Raw genomic sequence first — 13,847 nt, forward strand, 5'->3', positions numbered from 1 at the left:
CTTTTTATTACCGCACTTTTTGTGTAGGTTATTAACGTACTCGTCAGTCTGGGCGGCAGGCTAGTACGCATCCATAACAATCTTATTCTTGCTTGACGTGTTTCTCTGCAGACTTTTTATTAGACTTTAGTAGTTTAGTGGAATTTCAGATTTCTCAGTCATTTCTGCAGATTTCAGAGTCGCTGTTTATTCCATTCGTTGGATCTTATCGCGTATTTGTTGATATTTTCCGCAGGTTTCGGTTTTTTTTTCAAATCTACCGTTTCGTCTCTACTACTCCGTTAGCATTGTGCTGAATTCCGAAGTATGCAAGTCAGTTCGAGTGCGTTGCCACTCTTGCCTGACGGGGAGAGTTTTCACGACAGTCTTTGTGAGTATCTCTTCGTCCGTTCGTTAGACATACATATCATCATTATTGCATAAAAAAAGATAGATTACTGGAAAAAAGATCAGTATTAAATTGAGAACCGCCTGTGATGTCGCTGCAGTGTTGCAGTGGCTGCAGATGTGCGTCAATTCTGCATAGTGCGTACTGCGTAGTGCTTGCATGTGTCGATTGATTAACGTTGCGATCTCGATGTTATCATGTTACCTTGCAGATTGCGAGAAGTGTCAGTGCTTCCTGCCAGAGCCGTGCTGGCAGCACGCAGTGCTCGTCCAGGACGGATACAGTCTCCCGCTGGCCTTTGCTAGTTTGCCAGATGTGCTGGCCTTCCATAATGACGACCAACACCAGAATGTGTTGCAGCCTACGGATAACAGCACTTGTCGTGGTAAGCGTTAAATTGTTAGTGCAGTACCTGTTGGAGTCAGCTGCTCTCGCTGATTTGCTGTGAATACTGTTGATGTGTTCGTTTTTCGTGAACTTTTTATTTTTAACTTTTTGTAAAATTATTTCGCCTTTGTGCGATATTTGCAGTTTTTCTTTAAAAATAGTTTAATTACCGTACTTTCCCCCATATATGCATGTTCGCTCGGTACACTGTATATTCATGTTAGCGCAGATTGACAGCTCTGCATTGAAGTGATTTAACCCGTTGCTTATATTTTAAGAATCAAATTAATCGGTTAAACCGTTGCTTTAGAAATACTCCTGCTCCTTCTTTTTGTCGTTTATATTTTTATACCGGTGTTTATTCCACTGTGGTTGTCTGAAAAAAGCTGGTAGAATTGTTGTTTATCGTTTGTGTGGTAATCTGTACTTCTATCCCTGTTTTGTACAGTTTTGTGTTTACCATTTAAATTTTCAGCTGGCGTTTTCTTTTCCGTAGCAGTTTGACAAGGCGGTAAAATTTTACAGGTCCATCGGTTGTGGCACGAACGGCCATCCTTGCGCAGACAGTATTCGGACCATTTATCGCACCTGTATGCGATGCCGGTGTAGCGCATTCGCGGACATTCTCGTCTTCAGACGGGCAGTGTGTGACGTTCAGTCTGGAGAACGATCGTTGGTGCAACTGGATGAAGTTGGTCAGGACGGTTGACCACGGCCAGCACAATCTCCGCGTCTTCATCCGCCAACACAAAGTCCTCTTTGTCGCCGTCAAGGTCATTCTTCCCGGCGAAGAACTCACGCTGACGCTGTATAAGCATGACCGGAAGGAAATCCACGACAACGACTTGCACTGTGCACCCATGGGTAAGCTTAGGCCCGCAGCCTCGAAACCTGGCAGGTGTGAATCATCTGATTTTTGCTTATATCCTTTTGCTTGTATTTGCTTATGATTTTAGTCGTCTGATTTGTGCTGAGCTGATTTTGTTTATATCTGATTTTTGCATTATTTTGTGGTGTGTTTCATTTCGAAAATCTTCTTATTCAAGTATGGTGTGGAGTATCAACTATGCGTGCTCGCATTCGTGTTTTGAACACTGTTTTCTCGTTTTCTTATGTTTTCTTATGTCTTTAGATTGTGTGAGCGGCGGTACTGATGATGGCTGCAGTATTAAGTGCGAGGACGATGCGAACGGATCGTCGGCGGAAATTCTGCTATGTGTGCCGGCTACCTCTTTTTCCGCGGCCGCGCAACCTTTGGCGCAGCCTGATCCTCTTGATCTCTTACCACTATCCCAGCCGCTCCCACTTGAACCAAATCAGGAAGTATCTGACGCACAGCCGGCGTTGAGCACTTTCCATAGAGAAGATTCTCCCGAATATCCGTTCCCCTCCTCCTTTCCTGCATCTCAGCCGATGGATGCGATGGCGGAAGAAGTCGCCCTTCAGCCGAATAAAAGTGAAGGGGAAAGCGAAGCCGCTGTTCTGCCGAAACGTTCATATTCCCTTCGCTCACGCAATGGGAAAAGCGGTAGCACGCCGTACAACGACCCAGATGCTTTTGACAGCGCAACCGATGATGATAATTTTCAGTTATCCGCAGATGCCTGTACGACGACTTAAAATGCTTTACTTGCATGAAGTACAGATTTAATTCTACCGGTTTTCTGTGTTGTTGAATGTAGATTCGTCCTCTTCCGCATCGGACCGCTGCAGTGAATCAGAGTCAGATTTGACGGAAACGGCACAAAACCGCGCGAAAGGTAATCAGGCTTTTGCGATGGGACTGATGTAGGATTGATGTCTTTATCTCTGAACATTTTTGCAGAGCGGCGCTTGCGAACGCGGCCTGCCAAACAAACGAATCCAGCAGGTGGGAAGGTAAGAGGAAAACGCAAGACGAACGGTACCACACCGAAAGGGAAACGCACCGCAAAACACTTCGGTGGGTCTTAGAAAAATCGTTTGATCCTCGTTAAAGCAGACGTGGAATATAGCGGGACTGACTCTTTTGTAGAATCGATATGTCAGCAAGTGAAGGCCGTGATCGCGGTGAATCCCTTCCAGTATCCCGCTGGAGAGCAACGCTGGCAAGCGTATTCCGCCGCTGCGGATATGTTGTCGCCAGACTTACTTTCACGGACGAAGAAGCTGGCGATCGATGGACAGTTACTGCGCACGAACACACAGAGCCGGCTGCGTGAATTCGAAAAAGCTGAAAACAGCAATCGGACCGTTGGATTGCCTACAGAATACATTGCTTTGATGAAGCAACTTGTTGAACTACGCGGTCGCTCGAAAACAGATGAAAATATCAGGAAATTGAAGGCGGTTATTCAAGTTAATCCCTTCCAGTTTTCATCAGCAAGTGAGTGCCGTGTGGCTTGGAAGGTGGCATGCCAGTCGTATATGGATGAGGATGCTGACGTTGACAAGCCGGAGGAAAATTTTATAAAACTGCGGAAATACGTGCAGTTGCAGTTGGACGATTATCCCAGACTGTTGGATCGCTACAACGACGCTGTCGCCGATGATAAAGAACGCGAATATATGCAGCTCCTGCAGGTGATCGTGAAGTTGGCCGGAAAAGATTACGGTGGCGATGTAGATAGCTTAAATCAGCAGAAAGATGGGGATGCGGCTGATGCAAACGCTGCCACCGGCAAAAAGCTCGTGCTGACCAGACCGCGTCCAAAGAAGAAGGGCTATCAACACGACACGTTTTTCCCCAGCTACATTTACCGTTTCGTGTGTTGGGAGTGCTCTGTGCATTTCAAGGACGAAAATTTATTGAAATTGCATGAATTACAGCATACTGATTCATCCGGGGAAGCTGCCGGCTCTCGTGATTGTCCAGTGTGTGAGCGATCGTTCGACAAGCTGACCAGTTTATTACTACACGTTCTGGACCACAGTGTCAAAGCCGCGCAGATTACTCATTACATCCCGACTGCTGATCCCAACATCTTGAGCTTCGCATCCAAAACGGCAGCTCCGATGGATGTGCTGGCGCAAAACCATGACGCGCATGAAACTTGCTTCATGTACAGTTGCGGAGTGAAGTATTGTGGACTGCGATTCTGCACGGAGTCATTGTGCGATCTGCACCAACTCAGTCACAACGTGCCAGATAATTACCAAGGCGATGTTTTCTGTGCTGCGTGCAGTTTCCAAGCCGAAAATGCGAGGGATTTGCTGAATCACGTCGGTCGACATGCAGCGAAAGTCAACGATCGGAAACTGTGCCGTATGTGTGGAGAATTTGTGGAGCATATGGCCCAGCATGTCCAGTATATGCACAAGGAAGCATATCTCCAGTATGAAGCTCGTCTGGCTGTTTCCTGCGACCAGTGTGAGAAACGACTTCGGACGCCTATCCATCTCGCCACGCATAAACTTGTAAGTGCCACCAGGTGTTTTGCAGTTCGTTCTGCAAATTGTTATCGCGGAATTCGCAGCGCGAAGGTGATACGATCTTGTTTTCTGCACGTCGTTTCTGAATAGCTGTTTTTGTGTTTTTAGTATGCACACAAAAATATACAAGGATTTAGATGTCTGGTCTGCGCTAAACAGTTCCCAAATTCCCACCAACTGTACGCGCACACAAAACAGGAGCATAAAGAGGGTCTCACATGTATGGTCTGCAAGAAAAGCTACCGAAAATATGTCGCCTTATATAGTCACGCGAGAACGCATAAGGAGGTCCATGTCTGCGACACTTGTGGCTCCGTGTTCCGCCTTAAGATCAACCTGGATCGACATCAGATAACTCACCGGTCGGACTATTCCTTCAAATGTGATTTGTGCGGAAAGTCCTTTAAGAGATCCAGCAACCTCGGTCAGCATAAAATGGTGGTTCACACGGATAAGGTGCGGAAGCAGCGCAAAGCCAAACGGGACGAACTGCGCCGGATGGGCGTGGTCAGCGACTACAAGTGCCCGCGGCAGAAGATGCGCTACGAAGAATTCCCTTATAAATGCGAAGAATGCCGGCTCGGCTGGATGCTGCTGGGTAATCTGCAGCAGCATCAACGGAAGAAGCATTCCCAGAGTGACGCAAATGTGCAAAGCGCTAAGAGTCATCCGGTATCTTCTTCTAGTGGATCCTTTAACTAACACGAGGGTGAATTGATTAGTTTTCAAAAACATCCGATGTGTGGGGGATTTCTTGAATTTTCGGATTTGTGCTTGGCAGCGTGGAGAGAAATCGGATATTGTGATTGCCGGCATCTGCGCTCATGTGATGGCTACCGAATTTCCTGTTTTGTTACTCAGTATTTATTGTGCTGTTTCTTACAATGAATTAAGAAGATCGTGAATTCTGATTACATAAGGGTATGACTTTTTTATCGCATACACAGCGCATGATACGCTCCTGTACGAGAAAAATCTATTCTTTAATCAAATTGCTAGTCAAAATATTCTATACACCGCCAGCCACTCCAGTCGGCATCTGGAATGTGTCTTATGCACAGCAAATTCCGCTTTCTTACAAATCAGTCACTAAACACAGAACTGTAAGAATAAATTGATATCGTATCATTAAAAAAATATGTACAGTAATCAGTAAAATTCCCGATAAAGCACAAAGCAATCACTCCTTGCGCTGCCGGCCGGCGCCCTGCTCGTTCTCTTTCTCCTTCCACTTCTCCCGCCCCTCCTCCTGCTCCTCCGCCAGCTGCCGCTCCGTCCGCGCATCCGCCTCATCCCGGTCCAGCAGCTGCTCCGTCAGCTGGCCCATGCCGCCGCCGTCGGAACTAGACTGAGCGCCCGATGTGCTGCGCCTCGAGCTCTCCCACAACACCGTCTGCTGGGTGCTCTGCGCCGGCGACCGCTTCGCATCCGCTTCATCCTTCTTTTCTTCAATATTGTCCTCATCATCTTCCTCCTGCCGTTCATTTTTCCGGGATTTTTTGGACGTCGATGGTTCATCATGTTTATTTTTCTTCCCTTTTTCCGCCTCCTTTTTCGCCATTGACTGATTTTTCACTTTATCATTCACTTGATTTTCTTCATCGTCTTCCCCATCGTTCTCCTGCTGCCGCATATTTTTCCCCGATTTTTTGGACGACGACTTCTCCTCCTCTTCCTTTTTCTTCCCACTTTTTCCTTCCTTTTTCACAGTTGACTGATTTTGCACTTCATCACGCTCCCCATTTTTCTCATCGTCTTCTCCATCATTCTCCTGATGCCGCGCATTTTTCCCGGATTTTTTCGACACGGATTCCTCTTCCTGTTTATTTTTCTTCCCACTTTTCCCTTCCTCTTCCCGCTCCTGAATTTTTCCATCCTTTTTCTTTTCGGGCGCTTCCGATTTCTCCGTTTTCTCGTCTTTTCCGCTATCTTTTTCTGACTGTTTTTCCTTCTCCTGTTTTTTCTTGAGCAACCCGTACGGGAGTTCATCCTGTCGGCCCGTATCCTTGGGATCCCACTTCTTCAGCCGCTCATCCTTGGACAGTAACTCGCGGCTCTTGGCGTCCACGTCCCGCTCGTCAAACCCAATATCATCCAGTTTAATGTAGCCGCCGGTGTCGGCGGACGCCTCTTCCCAGCGCGGATGCATCATCCGGGCCATCCGCTGGGGATCCGCTTTCACGCCGGGCTCGAAGGGTTTTGCAGGGGGTGGAGGGAGTTTGTCCGCTTCTTCTTCAAAAACACGGTTCACTTCACTGGCCGTCGAGGCGGGCGGTTGCCGGTCCGCAGCCTTATCCGATTTGTGGCGAACGGCGAAAATGGAAGGGATGAACGCACCACGGAATGATCCCTTCGTAACACAATCATTTTGGAGAAATGCACTAGAATGCCATTGACGAGATGAATGGGTAACGAGATAAGAAGATACTCCACATTCAAACCCTCGCGTGCAGTTCGATACAGATCTGCTCAATAATCGAGCAAGGCTCATTTTTGGACAGATGAAATCTCAAATCCGAAGATGAAAGCTAAAAGTAAAAGCAAAATGTAGAGTGGTACACTGAAAAACAGATTGCAGCTGCCACTATGAGGACATTTGCATGTTTTACTTTCATCAACTGTACGGAACACAAGGACAAAAATTTGAAGTTTTCAAATTTTTAACTCCAAAAACCAAAATTCGCATTTTTCATGAATGACGAAGTCAGCAAAGTGAAGTAAACAAACGAGATGAAACGACACAAACAAACGAGCGTGTGCGGTGTGCTGGAAAATCCCAGAATCGAAACTATCCTAAGCGCCACCTGATGGAGGCAGGCTGCCGCCATAATTAACAGTCGAACACGGTAAAAATCTTTATAAGAACTTAAGAAGGTACTAAACACCGGAAAAAAGGTGCGGTAACACCGGAAATGCCGCCAGTTTTAACGAAAAAATAAAGCGTCAGTGTTTTTAGTTACCTTCGAATCACAGGCGATTACTAATTTCTGCATAAAATTTTTTGAGAAGCAATGTCGTAAGTTCATAACCCAATAGCACGTAATTGTTGACCCTGTGAGCTGTGGAAATCTCTCCTAAAGTAACACATCATAGCTGAAATATCAGCTGATCCAACAGCGATGTCTTTTCCAGTACCGACGAGGAAACTTTGTAAATCAATATACAGCCAAAACGTAGAGTAGAAATAATTTTTATTCGCACCTTATGCATACGACCTCGTACAATCCGAAAGAAAAATTATTATATTATGCAGAAAGTGAGAAAGATCTAGATATATATGTACAATATTTATATAAATTGCAGTCTGGAGACAAGTGAAGCTTCAAAACCAATGTAATATCCGGAAGAATTATACCAATGGCAATTAATACTCCGGCAGCTTGACATCGTTATCATTCTCGGCCGATTTAGCTGCTGCAAGAACAGTACTGCGTAGTACTTCTTTGTACAGTGGCGTCACTGTGGGAATGTTTCTTCCGCTGATGCTGCTGTAGATTGCCCAGCAGCATCCAACCGAGCCGGCATTCCTCGCATTTATACGGAAACTCTTCGTAGAGCATCCTCCGTCGCGGGCATTTGTACTCGCTGACCACTCCCTTCCGGCGCATTTCCTCTCGCTGGGCTTTGCGCTTCTTCCGCACTTTATCCGTGTGCACGACGACTTTATGCTGATTCAGGTTGCAATGTCGCTTGAACGTCTTCCCGCACAAATCACACTTGAAGGAATAGTCAGCTTGGTGGGTTAATTGATGATAAGCCAAACGCTTCCGATTAGGACACACTGCTCCGCACACATCACAAATGAGGATCTGTCCGTGGCTCCTCGCATGGTTAGACAACTGCGTATATGTCCGGTAGCTTTTCTGGCAGGTGAAGCAGGTGAAATCGCTGCCCGCCTTGTGCTCCTTTTTTATGTGAACCACCAAACCGTGATATGATGCGAAGGGTGTGCCGCAAACCAGGCACCGCGCGCCTTTTCTGTTGTGTGTCATCTATAAGAAGAATTTTAAAAGTACGTATACACAGTTAATATATATCTTAATTTTAATTTAAATCAAATCTGGTTGCTTCTGTACTACGACTCACGCTTTTATGGGTGGCGATATGTTCCGGCGTCCGAAACCGTTTCTCGCACTGATCACAGGAAAGCGTTAAGCACGCTTCGTACTTAAGATATTGGTCCTTGTGCATATTCTGGACATGCTCCACCATGTGCTCCATAAATTCTCCACCCACACGGCACAATTTCCGATCGTTCAGTTTCGCTCCATGCCGCCCGACGTGTTTTAGCAACTCCCTCGCATTCTCTGCGCGGAAGTTGCATGCAACGCAGACAACATCGCCCTGATAGTCATCCGGCACGTTGTGACCGAGTTGGTGCAGATCGCACAATGTCTCCGTGCAGAATCGCAGCCCGCAGTACTTCACTCCGCAACTGTACATGAAGCACACGTCGTGTGTGTCGTGGCTTTGTGGCAGCACATCCATGGGAGCGGCCGTTGGACCCGCGAAGCACATGATACTGGGGTCAGCCGTCGCGATAAAATGCGTGATCTGCGCGGCGGGAACTCCGTGATCCAGGATATGCCTGAATAAATTCGGCAGCTTGCTGAACGATTCGTCACACACTGGACAATCCCGCGAGCCGGCAGTTTCACTGGCTGAATCAGTGTGCTGCAACTTGTGCAATTTCAGTAAATTCTCGTCCTGGAAATGCAACGAACACTCCCAACACACGAAACGGTACGTGTAGCTGGGGAAAAATCTATCGTGTTGGTAGCCCTTCTTAGTAGGATGCGGTCTGATGAGCGGGGTGGTTTTTTTCTTTGCACCAGCTGCATTCACGGGTTTTTGCTTAGTCACGCCATCCAAATCATCACCACAATTCTTTCCCGCCATTTTCGCAATCTCTCGCATGAGCTGCATATATTCGCGCTGGTTGTCGTCGGCGGAAGCGTCATCGTAGCTATCCAGCAGTTTGGGATAGTCGTCCAAGTGATTCTGCACGTATTTCGAGAAGTGGTCAGAATGCGACTTCCCGGCCTCCTGAGAGCAGTCCTCCTCGTCCAGATACGACTGCCATGCCGCTCTCCACGCTGCACGACGCTCACTAGCTGAGGAATACTGGTACGGATTAGCTTTAACGACCACCTTCAGTTTTCGTATTCTTTCGTCATTTCTCAAGCCTCCGCGTAATTCAACAAGTTGTTTCATCAGGGCAACGTATTCTGCAGACATTTTAACGATCCGATCACTGCTTTCGGCTTCTGTGAACTGACGCAACCGGCTTTCCGTTATCATTTGCAGCATGCGTCCATCGATCGGCAGCTTCTTATGCGATACCACGTCGGCCGGCAGCATGGCCGCAGCGGTGGAATACGCTTGCAAACGCTGCTCTCCGGCGGAATACTGGAAGGGATTCGCCGCAATCACGGCCTTCAGCTGCTGCTCTCTGGCTTCCCGAAAACTAGCACTGAATGTAGTTTTCTGCGTTTTCATTGACCTTAATGCTGAATAAAATGAATTTATACATTAGTTCTGCAACTTCTGGTGTCTCGAAGGCGATATTATGGCTAATGCATTTTCATACCGTGTTATACCAAAACGGGAACACCACATAATAATAAAAATTATATGCACTATTCACCAAGAAGACAACTTTTATTGCCGTACTGGTGGTTACTGATATCATCAGCAAGTTAATTTTCCTTTGTACAAATACTTTTATATTTATCATTCGTGCATATGACGATTTTCAGTTTTTGGAAGACTTACCTGAAAATCTCTTGATTCGTATCATTTTCGGTGTGGCGCCGTCCGTCCTTCGTTTCCTGCCTCTTTTTCCAGCTCCTCCGTTCGTTTCGTTTGTTGTATGAATCCGCAAGCGTCGCCCTACAAAAATGCTCCGAAAATACACCCAAATCGTGCCAGCCTGCTACCGCTGACGTCGGTCACCTTTGGCATGGTGTTCCTCCGTTTCTGTCGAATCTGTTTCTAATTCACTGCAACAATCCGATCCGGATGAGGACGAAGCTACAACATGCAAGAATTAATTTATCTGGAATTTAATTCGTATCTGCAAAGCACTTCGTGTCATCGTACAGTCAGCCGCAGATAACTTGAAATCCTCATCACTGGCTTCGCAATCGGAAGTATCCACGGCTTTGTACGCTAAGCTGGCGCGTTGCACCTTACGTGAGCGAAGGAAATATACACGTGACTGCGATGCAACACCAGCGGCCTTTTCCTCGCAACTAACAGTCGTCGGAAGTGCAGTTGTCTGCGCCATTATAACCGTGGGTGGAAAAGGAGGGAAGTTGGAAGAGAATGGATATTCAGGAGAATCTTCTCGCTGGAAAGTCCGCAACGTCGGCTCCGGTGCCGCTAGGAGCTGCTGCAGTTGACTTGCAATTGGTTCAACGGGCAACGAGGACTGTGGCGCAGATGCCGGTTGTTGATTTTGTTCAAGGAGTTGCGGCTGGGATTGTGGTAGAAGATCAAGCGGATCGTACTGCACCACAGGTTGTACGGCCGGGGAGAAACAGGAAGCAGGCACACTCAGCGTAATTTCCACCGGCCTTTCGTTCGCATCGTGCTCGCGTTTTATAGTGCGGCCATTATCCATCACGTCAGCGATGCTCACACAATCTGAACAAACGAAGCAGCATTCGAGTACAACTCGGAGCTTTTGGCTTCGAAAATAGGTTTAATTTTCTTAACAAAGACCGATCAGCGGTCCAAATGGAAAACTGTTACGCTCTTTTTCGCAGTACAGCCATAAGTATAACTTCGACTCATAAGATTAAAAGAACACAGAAAATGCCCAACACCATGCAGTATGCATATTGCATACTTTACACTAGCAACGGAAAAGTACGAAATAAGATTACATGCACTGATCGCGAAATGCCTCATGAAACAAAGTTAACAAACCTGCCACAAAAGCCGTCGGTAAAATGCTTGACCCCTGCAGGCCTGTACCTTACACTTACCCATAGGCACTGCTACGTAATTCACATGCTCGTCGATGATTTCCTTCCGGTCAGTTTGAGGCAGTGCCAATGTGAGTTCTTCTCCCGGAAGAATGACCTTAACGGCGACGAAGAACACCTTCTGTTCCCGGATGAAGACGCGGAGGTTGTGTTGGCCGTGGTCAACCGTCCTGACCAACTTCATCCAGTTGCACCAACGATCATTACCCACAGCGAACGTCACACACTGTCCGTCGGCCGATGCAATGTCCGCGAATGCGCTGCACCGGCATCGCATACAGGCGCGATAAACGGCCCGAACACCGTCTGCGCAAGGATGGTCGTACGGGCAATGACCAACGGGACTGCAAATGACAAGCAGGAATAAAACAGCGAGAAAGTAAATTTACCACAAAGCTTATTTCAGCAAAAGCGCAAATGGATTCATTAGCAAGGGCCCGGTGTTATTTAATGTTGACATATCTAATAAAAACAGTGAGTATAATCCCGAATGGTTGACGACGAAAACTGCCACACGAGGTTGACGACGAAAACTGCCACACGAGCACAACTTCATAATTAGTATCAAGATACGCGACGCAGGTGTTCTCCAAAATGCACAAGAAGTGAAGACGGAATATATACATACTCACAAAAACATTCCCGATTGAATTACATACATGTACTTGCGCTGTTCTCCGGAGACAGGCCGACATTTTGCAGTGGATTGTCGTTGTGAAACGCCAAGATATCTGGCAAGCTGGCGACAGCCAGCGGAAGACTGTATCCATCCTGAACGAACACTGCATGCGGCCAACACGGCTCACACAGGAAACACTGGCACTTCTCGCAATCTGCAGGAAGGGCAAATCGCGACGATTAACGAAGCCCAGATTACTGAGCTCACCAAAACGCAGAAAAATGATCAAATTCCTTTCAGTACTCCACTGGATTAAGCAGAAGTATTGGATTATTGCTATGTCAAGGTTCAATTGAAACGCAAGTGCACAAACCAGGAGCAGAGGACGGAAATCAAAGGTAAGCGGCAAGACCGCAAGATGACTTACAAAGGCTATCGTGAAAACTCTCCCCGTCAGGTAGGCAAGGCAGTTTGTCCAAGTTGCTATCCATCTACACGTCCAGGGAACTAACGGGTTAAAAAAGACAATGCAAAACGGTTAGTCAAAAGATTCAAAACGTACGACGCACGAGGAATCTGTCTGGAATCGGAAAGTCTCAATTTTTAAGTATTTTTTAAGTTTCTCTTCTTCTGATACAGTTCGCTGTTGTCTCTTGGCTCCGCCTCCGAAAAGTGCCATTGGGCAGCGCTTCCCGCGCGGTGAGCGACTGACGTACAGTTCGTCCGTACTACGTCGAGTACGATGAGAGCAGGTTGTAACTGTTTGTTTTGAAAGTTTTGCGAGCCATTTTGACATTTTCAGACTGTTTTCAGGTTTCAGATTGCTCAATTGGTCGAGTGTCGACACTAGTCACATTTCCACACTTACTGTTTGCAGATTCCGTAAAAACTTTGCAGTTTGATCAATTTTATGCCATTCAGTAGTCCAAACACGTCGTTATTCTTGTTGGAATTTGGAATATGAACGAGCAATGCTGGAGTTGATCAGACTTTTATCATGATGTTCAAATCACTCTTCTGACTGATCTCGCAGTTGTGGAGAACGTTGTCAAGCTGAAACCCAGTTACCTGCTGAGCATCGCTGCACGGGCCAGACCCAGTTTCCCCGACTCGTCTCCATGGAATCGCGAAAGCGCTGCCTGAGTTCCCCGCTGCACTACGCTCCCGCCCGTCGTCGTCGTCTGCGCAGCGACGACGGCGCCAGCGACGACGCTCCCCCCGTAACAATGGACGAAACCCCGCTGGAGGATGAGGAAACCGTCATCCAGCATCCCGCCCACTACGACGCCGACGTCTCCGACTGCGGCGACCTGGACACCACCAATATCCCCTCCAACCTCGACGGGAGTGCCGCGGAGTCCGCCGCCAACCTCCACCGGGTGCGGGATAGTCTGAGTCAGACCAACCTGTCCTTCCTCAACAACTACGACTTCCAGAGCGCTGTGGCCGCCGTCATGCAGATGGCCGAGGCCGAGCACCACCCCCCGGCCTTTCTGGCGCCGCGCCACCAGCATCGACACTCGGCGCTGTCCGACGACTCGGAGGTGGACAGCCATTCGGAGGTGTCGTTCTCCTGGGATATGACGCCCAGTCAGGGGCAGCGCGCGGGGCCCCTGGACGACTGCGAGGTGCTGCGGAATCTGGGGCTGGCGTCGCCGGGGTTGTCGCCCATTCGGGATATTGACAGAGGGGAGACGCCGATGAAGGACACGCCGGATAGGGGGCGGAAGACGCCGCGATCCACTGCCAAGCGAGCGCTCAAGTTTTCGCCGGCGGCGAGCTGGCCGCGATAATTTATCTCTAGTGCGACAGGAATTATTTACCTCTACAGTCCCGTCTTTTTTTGAGTGCATTTGTTTTTCTGTTTTTTTCAGCAGCGGCACTCAGTTTTTTTTATTCCTGTACTTAATTTATTTTTCTGTGTCCAGTATATGTTCCAGTGTTTTTGCATCTTGTCGACTGGTACCCGACTACCCGTAGCAGATTTTTTATAGTTAATTTTGTCGGCAACCATGCAGTACGGAAAAAGAATTTTGATGATGTTCCTGTG

The 13,847-nt window shown here is 47.6% G+C and overlaps 4 protein-coding genes across 7 annotated transcripts; 2 read left to right on the forward strand and 2 right to left on the reverse strand.

Moving 5' to 3' along the window:
• Positions 1 to 145: 145 nt before the first annotated feature.
• On the forward strand, positions 146 to 5,091 carry LOC129585458 (uncharacterized). Its single transcript, XM_055478139.1, has 8 exons — positions 146 to 370; positions 600 to 773; positions 1,301 to 1,639; positions 1,908 to 2,381; positions 2,458 to 2,535; positions 2,601 to 2,717; positions 2,790 to 4,171; positions 4,295 to 5,091. The coding sequence occupies exons 1-8, from the start codon at positions 307 to 309 to the stop codon at positions 4,886 to 4,888; spliced, it is 3,222 nt and encodes a 1,073-aa protein (XP_055334114.1). The 5' UTR covers positions 146 to 306; the 3' UTR covers positions 4,889 to 5,091.
• A 7-nt stretch (positions 5,092 to 5,098) lies between these two features.
• On the reverse strand, positions 5,099 to 6,915 carry LOC129585495 (uncharacterized protein DDB_G0284459-like). The gene has a single exon (XM_055478197.1). The coding sequence runs from the start codon at positions 6,675 to 6,677 to the stop codon at positions 5,367 to 5,369; it is 1,311 nt and encodes a 436-aa protein (XP_055334172.1). The 5' UTR covers positions 6,678 to 6,915; the 3' UTR covers positions 5,099 to 5,366.
• A 491-nt stretch (positions 6,916 to 7,406) lies between these two features.
• On the reverse strand, positions 7,407 to 12,845 carry LOC129585568 (uncharacterized). 4 transcript variants are annotated; one of them, XM_055478287.1, is made up of 9 exons: positions 12,666 to 12,845; positions 12,225 to 12,304; positions 11,838 to 12,011; positions 11,179 to 11,522; positions 10,289 to 10,834; positions 10,142 to 10,219; positions 9,962 to 10,078; positions 8,273 to 9,696; positions 7,407 to 8,178 (listed from the first exon to the last, which is right to left on the reverse strand). In XM_055478287.1, the coding sequence occupies exons 4-9, from the start codon at positions 11,453 to 11,455 to the stop codon at positions 7,594 to 7,596; spliced, it is 3,027 nt and encodes a 1,008-aa protein (XP_055334262.1). In that variant the 5' UTR covers positions 11,456 to 11,522; positions 11,838 to 12,011; positions 12,225 to 12,304; positions 12,666 to 12,845; the 3' UTR covers positions 7,407 to 7,593. The 4 variants fall into 4 exon arrangements, with proteins under 4 accessions (XP_055334262.1, XP_055334263.1, XP_055334261.1 ...); XM_055478288.1 differs by lacking the exon at positions 12,666 to 12,845 and having other exon boundaries at positions 11,844 to 12,011; positions 12,225 to 12,395; XM_055478286.1 differs by lacking the exon at positions 12,666 to 12,845 and having other exon boundaries at positions 12,225 to 12,395.
• LOC129585569 (uncharacterized) lies at positions 12,320 to 13,820 on the forward strand. Its single transcript, XM_055478291.1, has 3 exons — positions 12,320 to 12,334; positions 12,437 to 12,549; positions 12,611 to 13,820. Exon 3 carries the CDS (start codon positions 12,916 to 12,918, stop codon positions 13,588 to 13,590), a length of 675 nt encoding a protein of 224 aa, XP_055334266.1. The 5' UTR covers positions 12,320 to 12,334; positions 12,437 to 12,549; positions 12,611 to 12,915; the 3' UTR covers positions 13,591 to 13,820.
• The last annotated feature ends 27 nt before the right edge of the window (positions 13,821 to 13,847 follow it).

Source organism: Paramacrobiotus metropolitanus, unplaced genomic scaffold, assembly GCF_019649055.1.
Source record: "Paramacrobiotus metropolitanus isolate TYO unplaced genomic scaffold, Prichtersi_v1.0 Parri_scaffold0000017, whole genome shotgun sequence".
In the NCBI taxonomy this organism is placed as follows: Eukaryota; Metazoa; Tardigrada; class Eutardigrada; order Parachela; family Macrobiotidae; genus Paramacrobiotus; species Paramacrobiotus metropolitanus.

What these genes read in the sequence shown, in the direction of transcription:
- LOC129585569 (XM_055478291.1), top strand. Translation starts at nt 12,916, where the DNA reads ATGGAATCGCGAAAGCGCTGCCTGAGTTCCCCGCTGCACTACGCTCCC.
- LOC129585495 (XM_055478197.1), bottom strand. Translation starts at nt 6,677, where the DNA reads ATGAGCCTTGCTCGATTATTGAGCAGATCTGTATCGAACTGCACGCGA.
- LOC129585568 (XM_055478289.1), bottom strand. Translation starts at nt 11,455, where the DNA reads ATGCGATGCCGGTGCAGCGCATTCGCGGACATTGCATCGGCCGACGGA. An exon ending in CAAGTTATCTGCGGCTGACT is followed by an intron (nt 10,220 to 10,288) that starts GTACGATGACAC and finishes TGCATGTTGTAG; the next exon opens with CTTCGTCCTCATCCGGATCG. An exon ending in ATATCGCCACCCATAAAAGC is followed by an intron (nt 8,179 to 8,272) that starts GTGAGTCGTAGT and finishes TTCTTCTTATAG; the next exon opens with ATGACACACAACAGAAAAGG.
- LOC129585458 (XM_055478139.1), top strand. Translation starts at nt 307, where the DNA reads ATGCAAGTCAGTTCGAGTGCGTTGCCACTCTTGCCTGACGGGGAGAGT. An exon ending in GGATAACAGCACTTGTCGTG is followed by an intron (nt 774 to 1,300) that starts GTAAGCGTTAAA and finishes AAAATTTTACAG; the next exon opens with GTCCATCGGTTGTGGCACGA. An exon ending in CTTGCACTGTGCACCCATGG is followed by an intron (nt 1,640 to 1,907) that starts GTAAGCTTAGGC and finishes TTATGTCTTTAG; the next exon opens with ATTGTGTGAGCGGCGGTACT.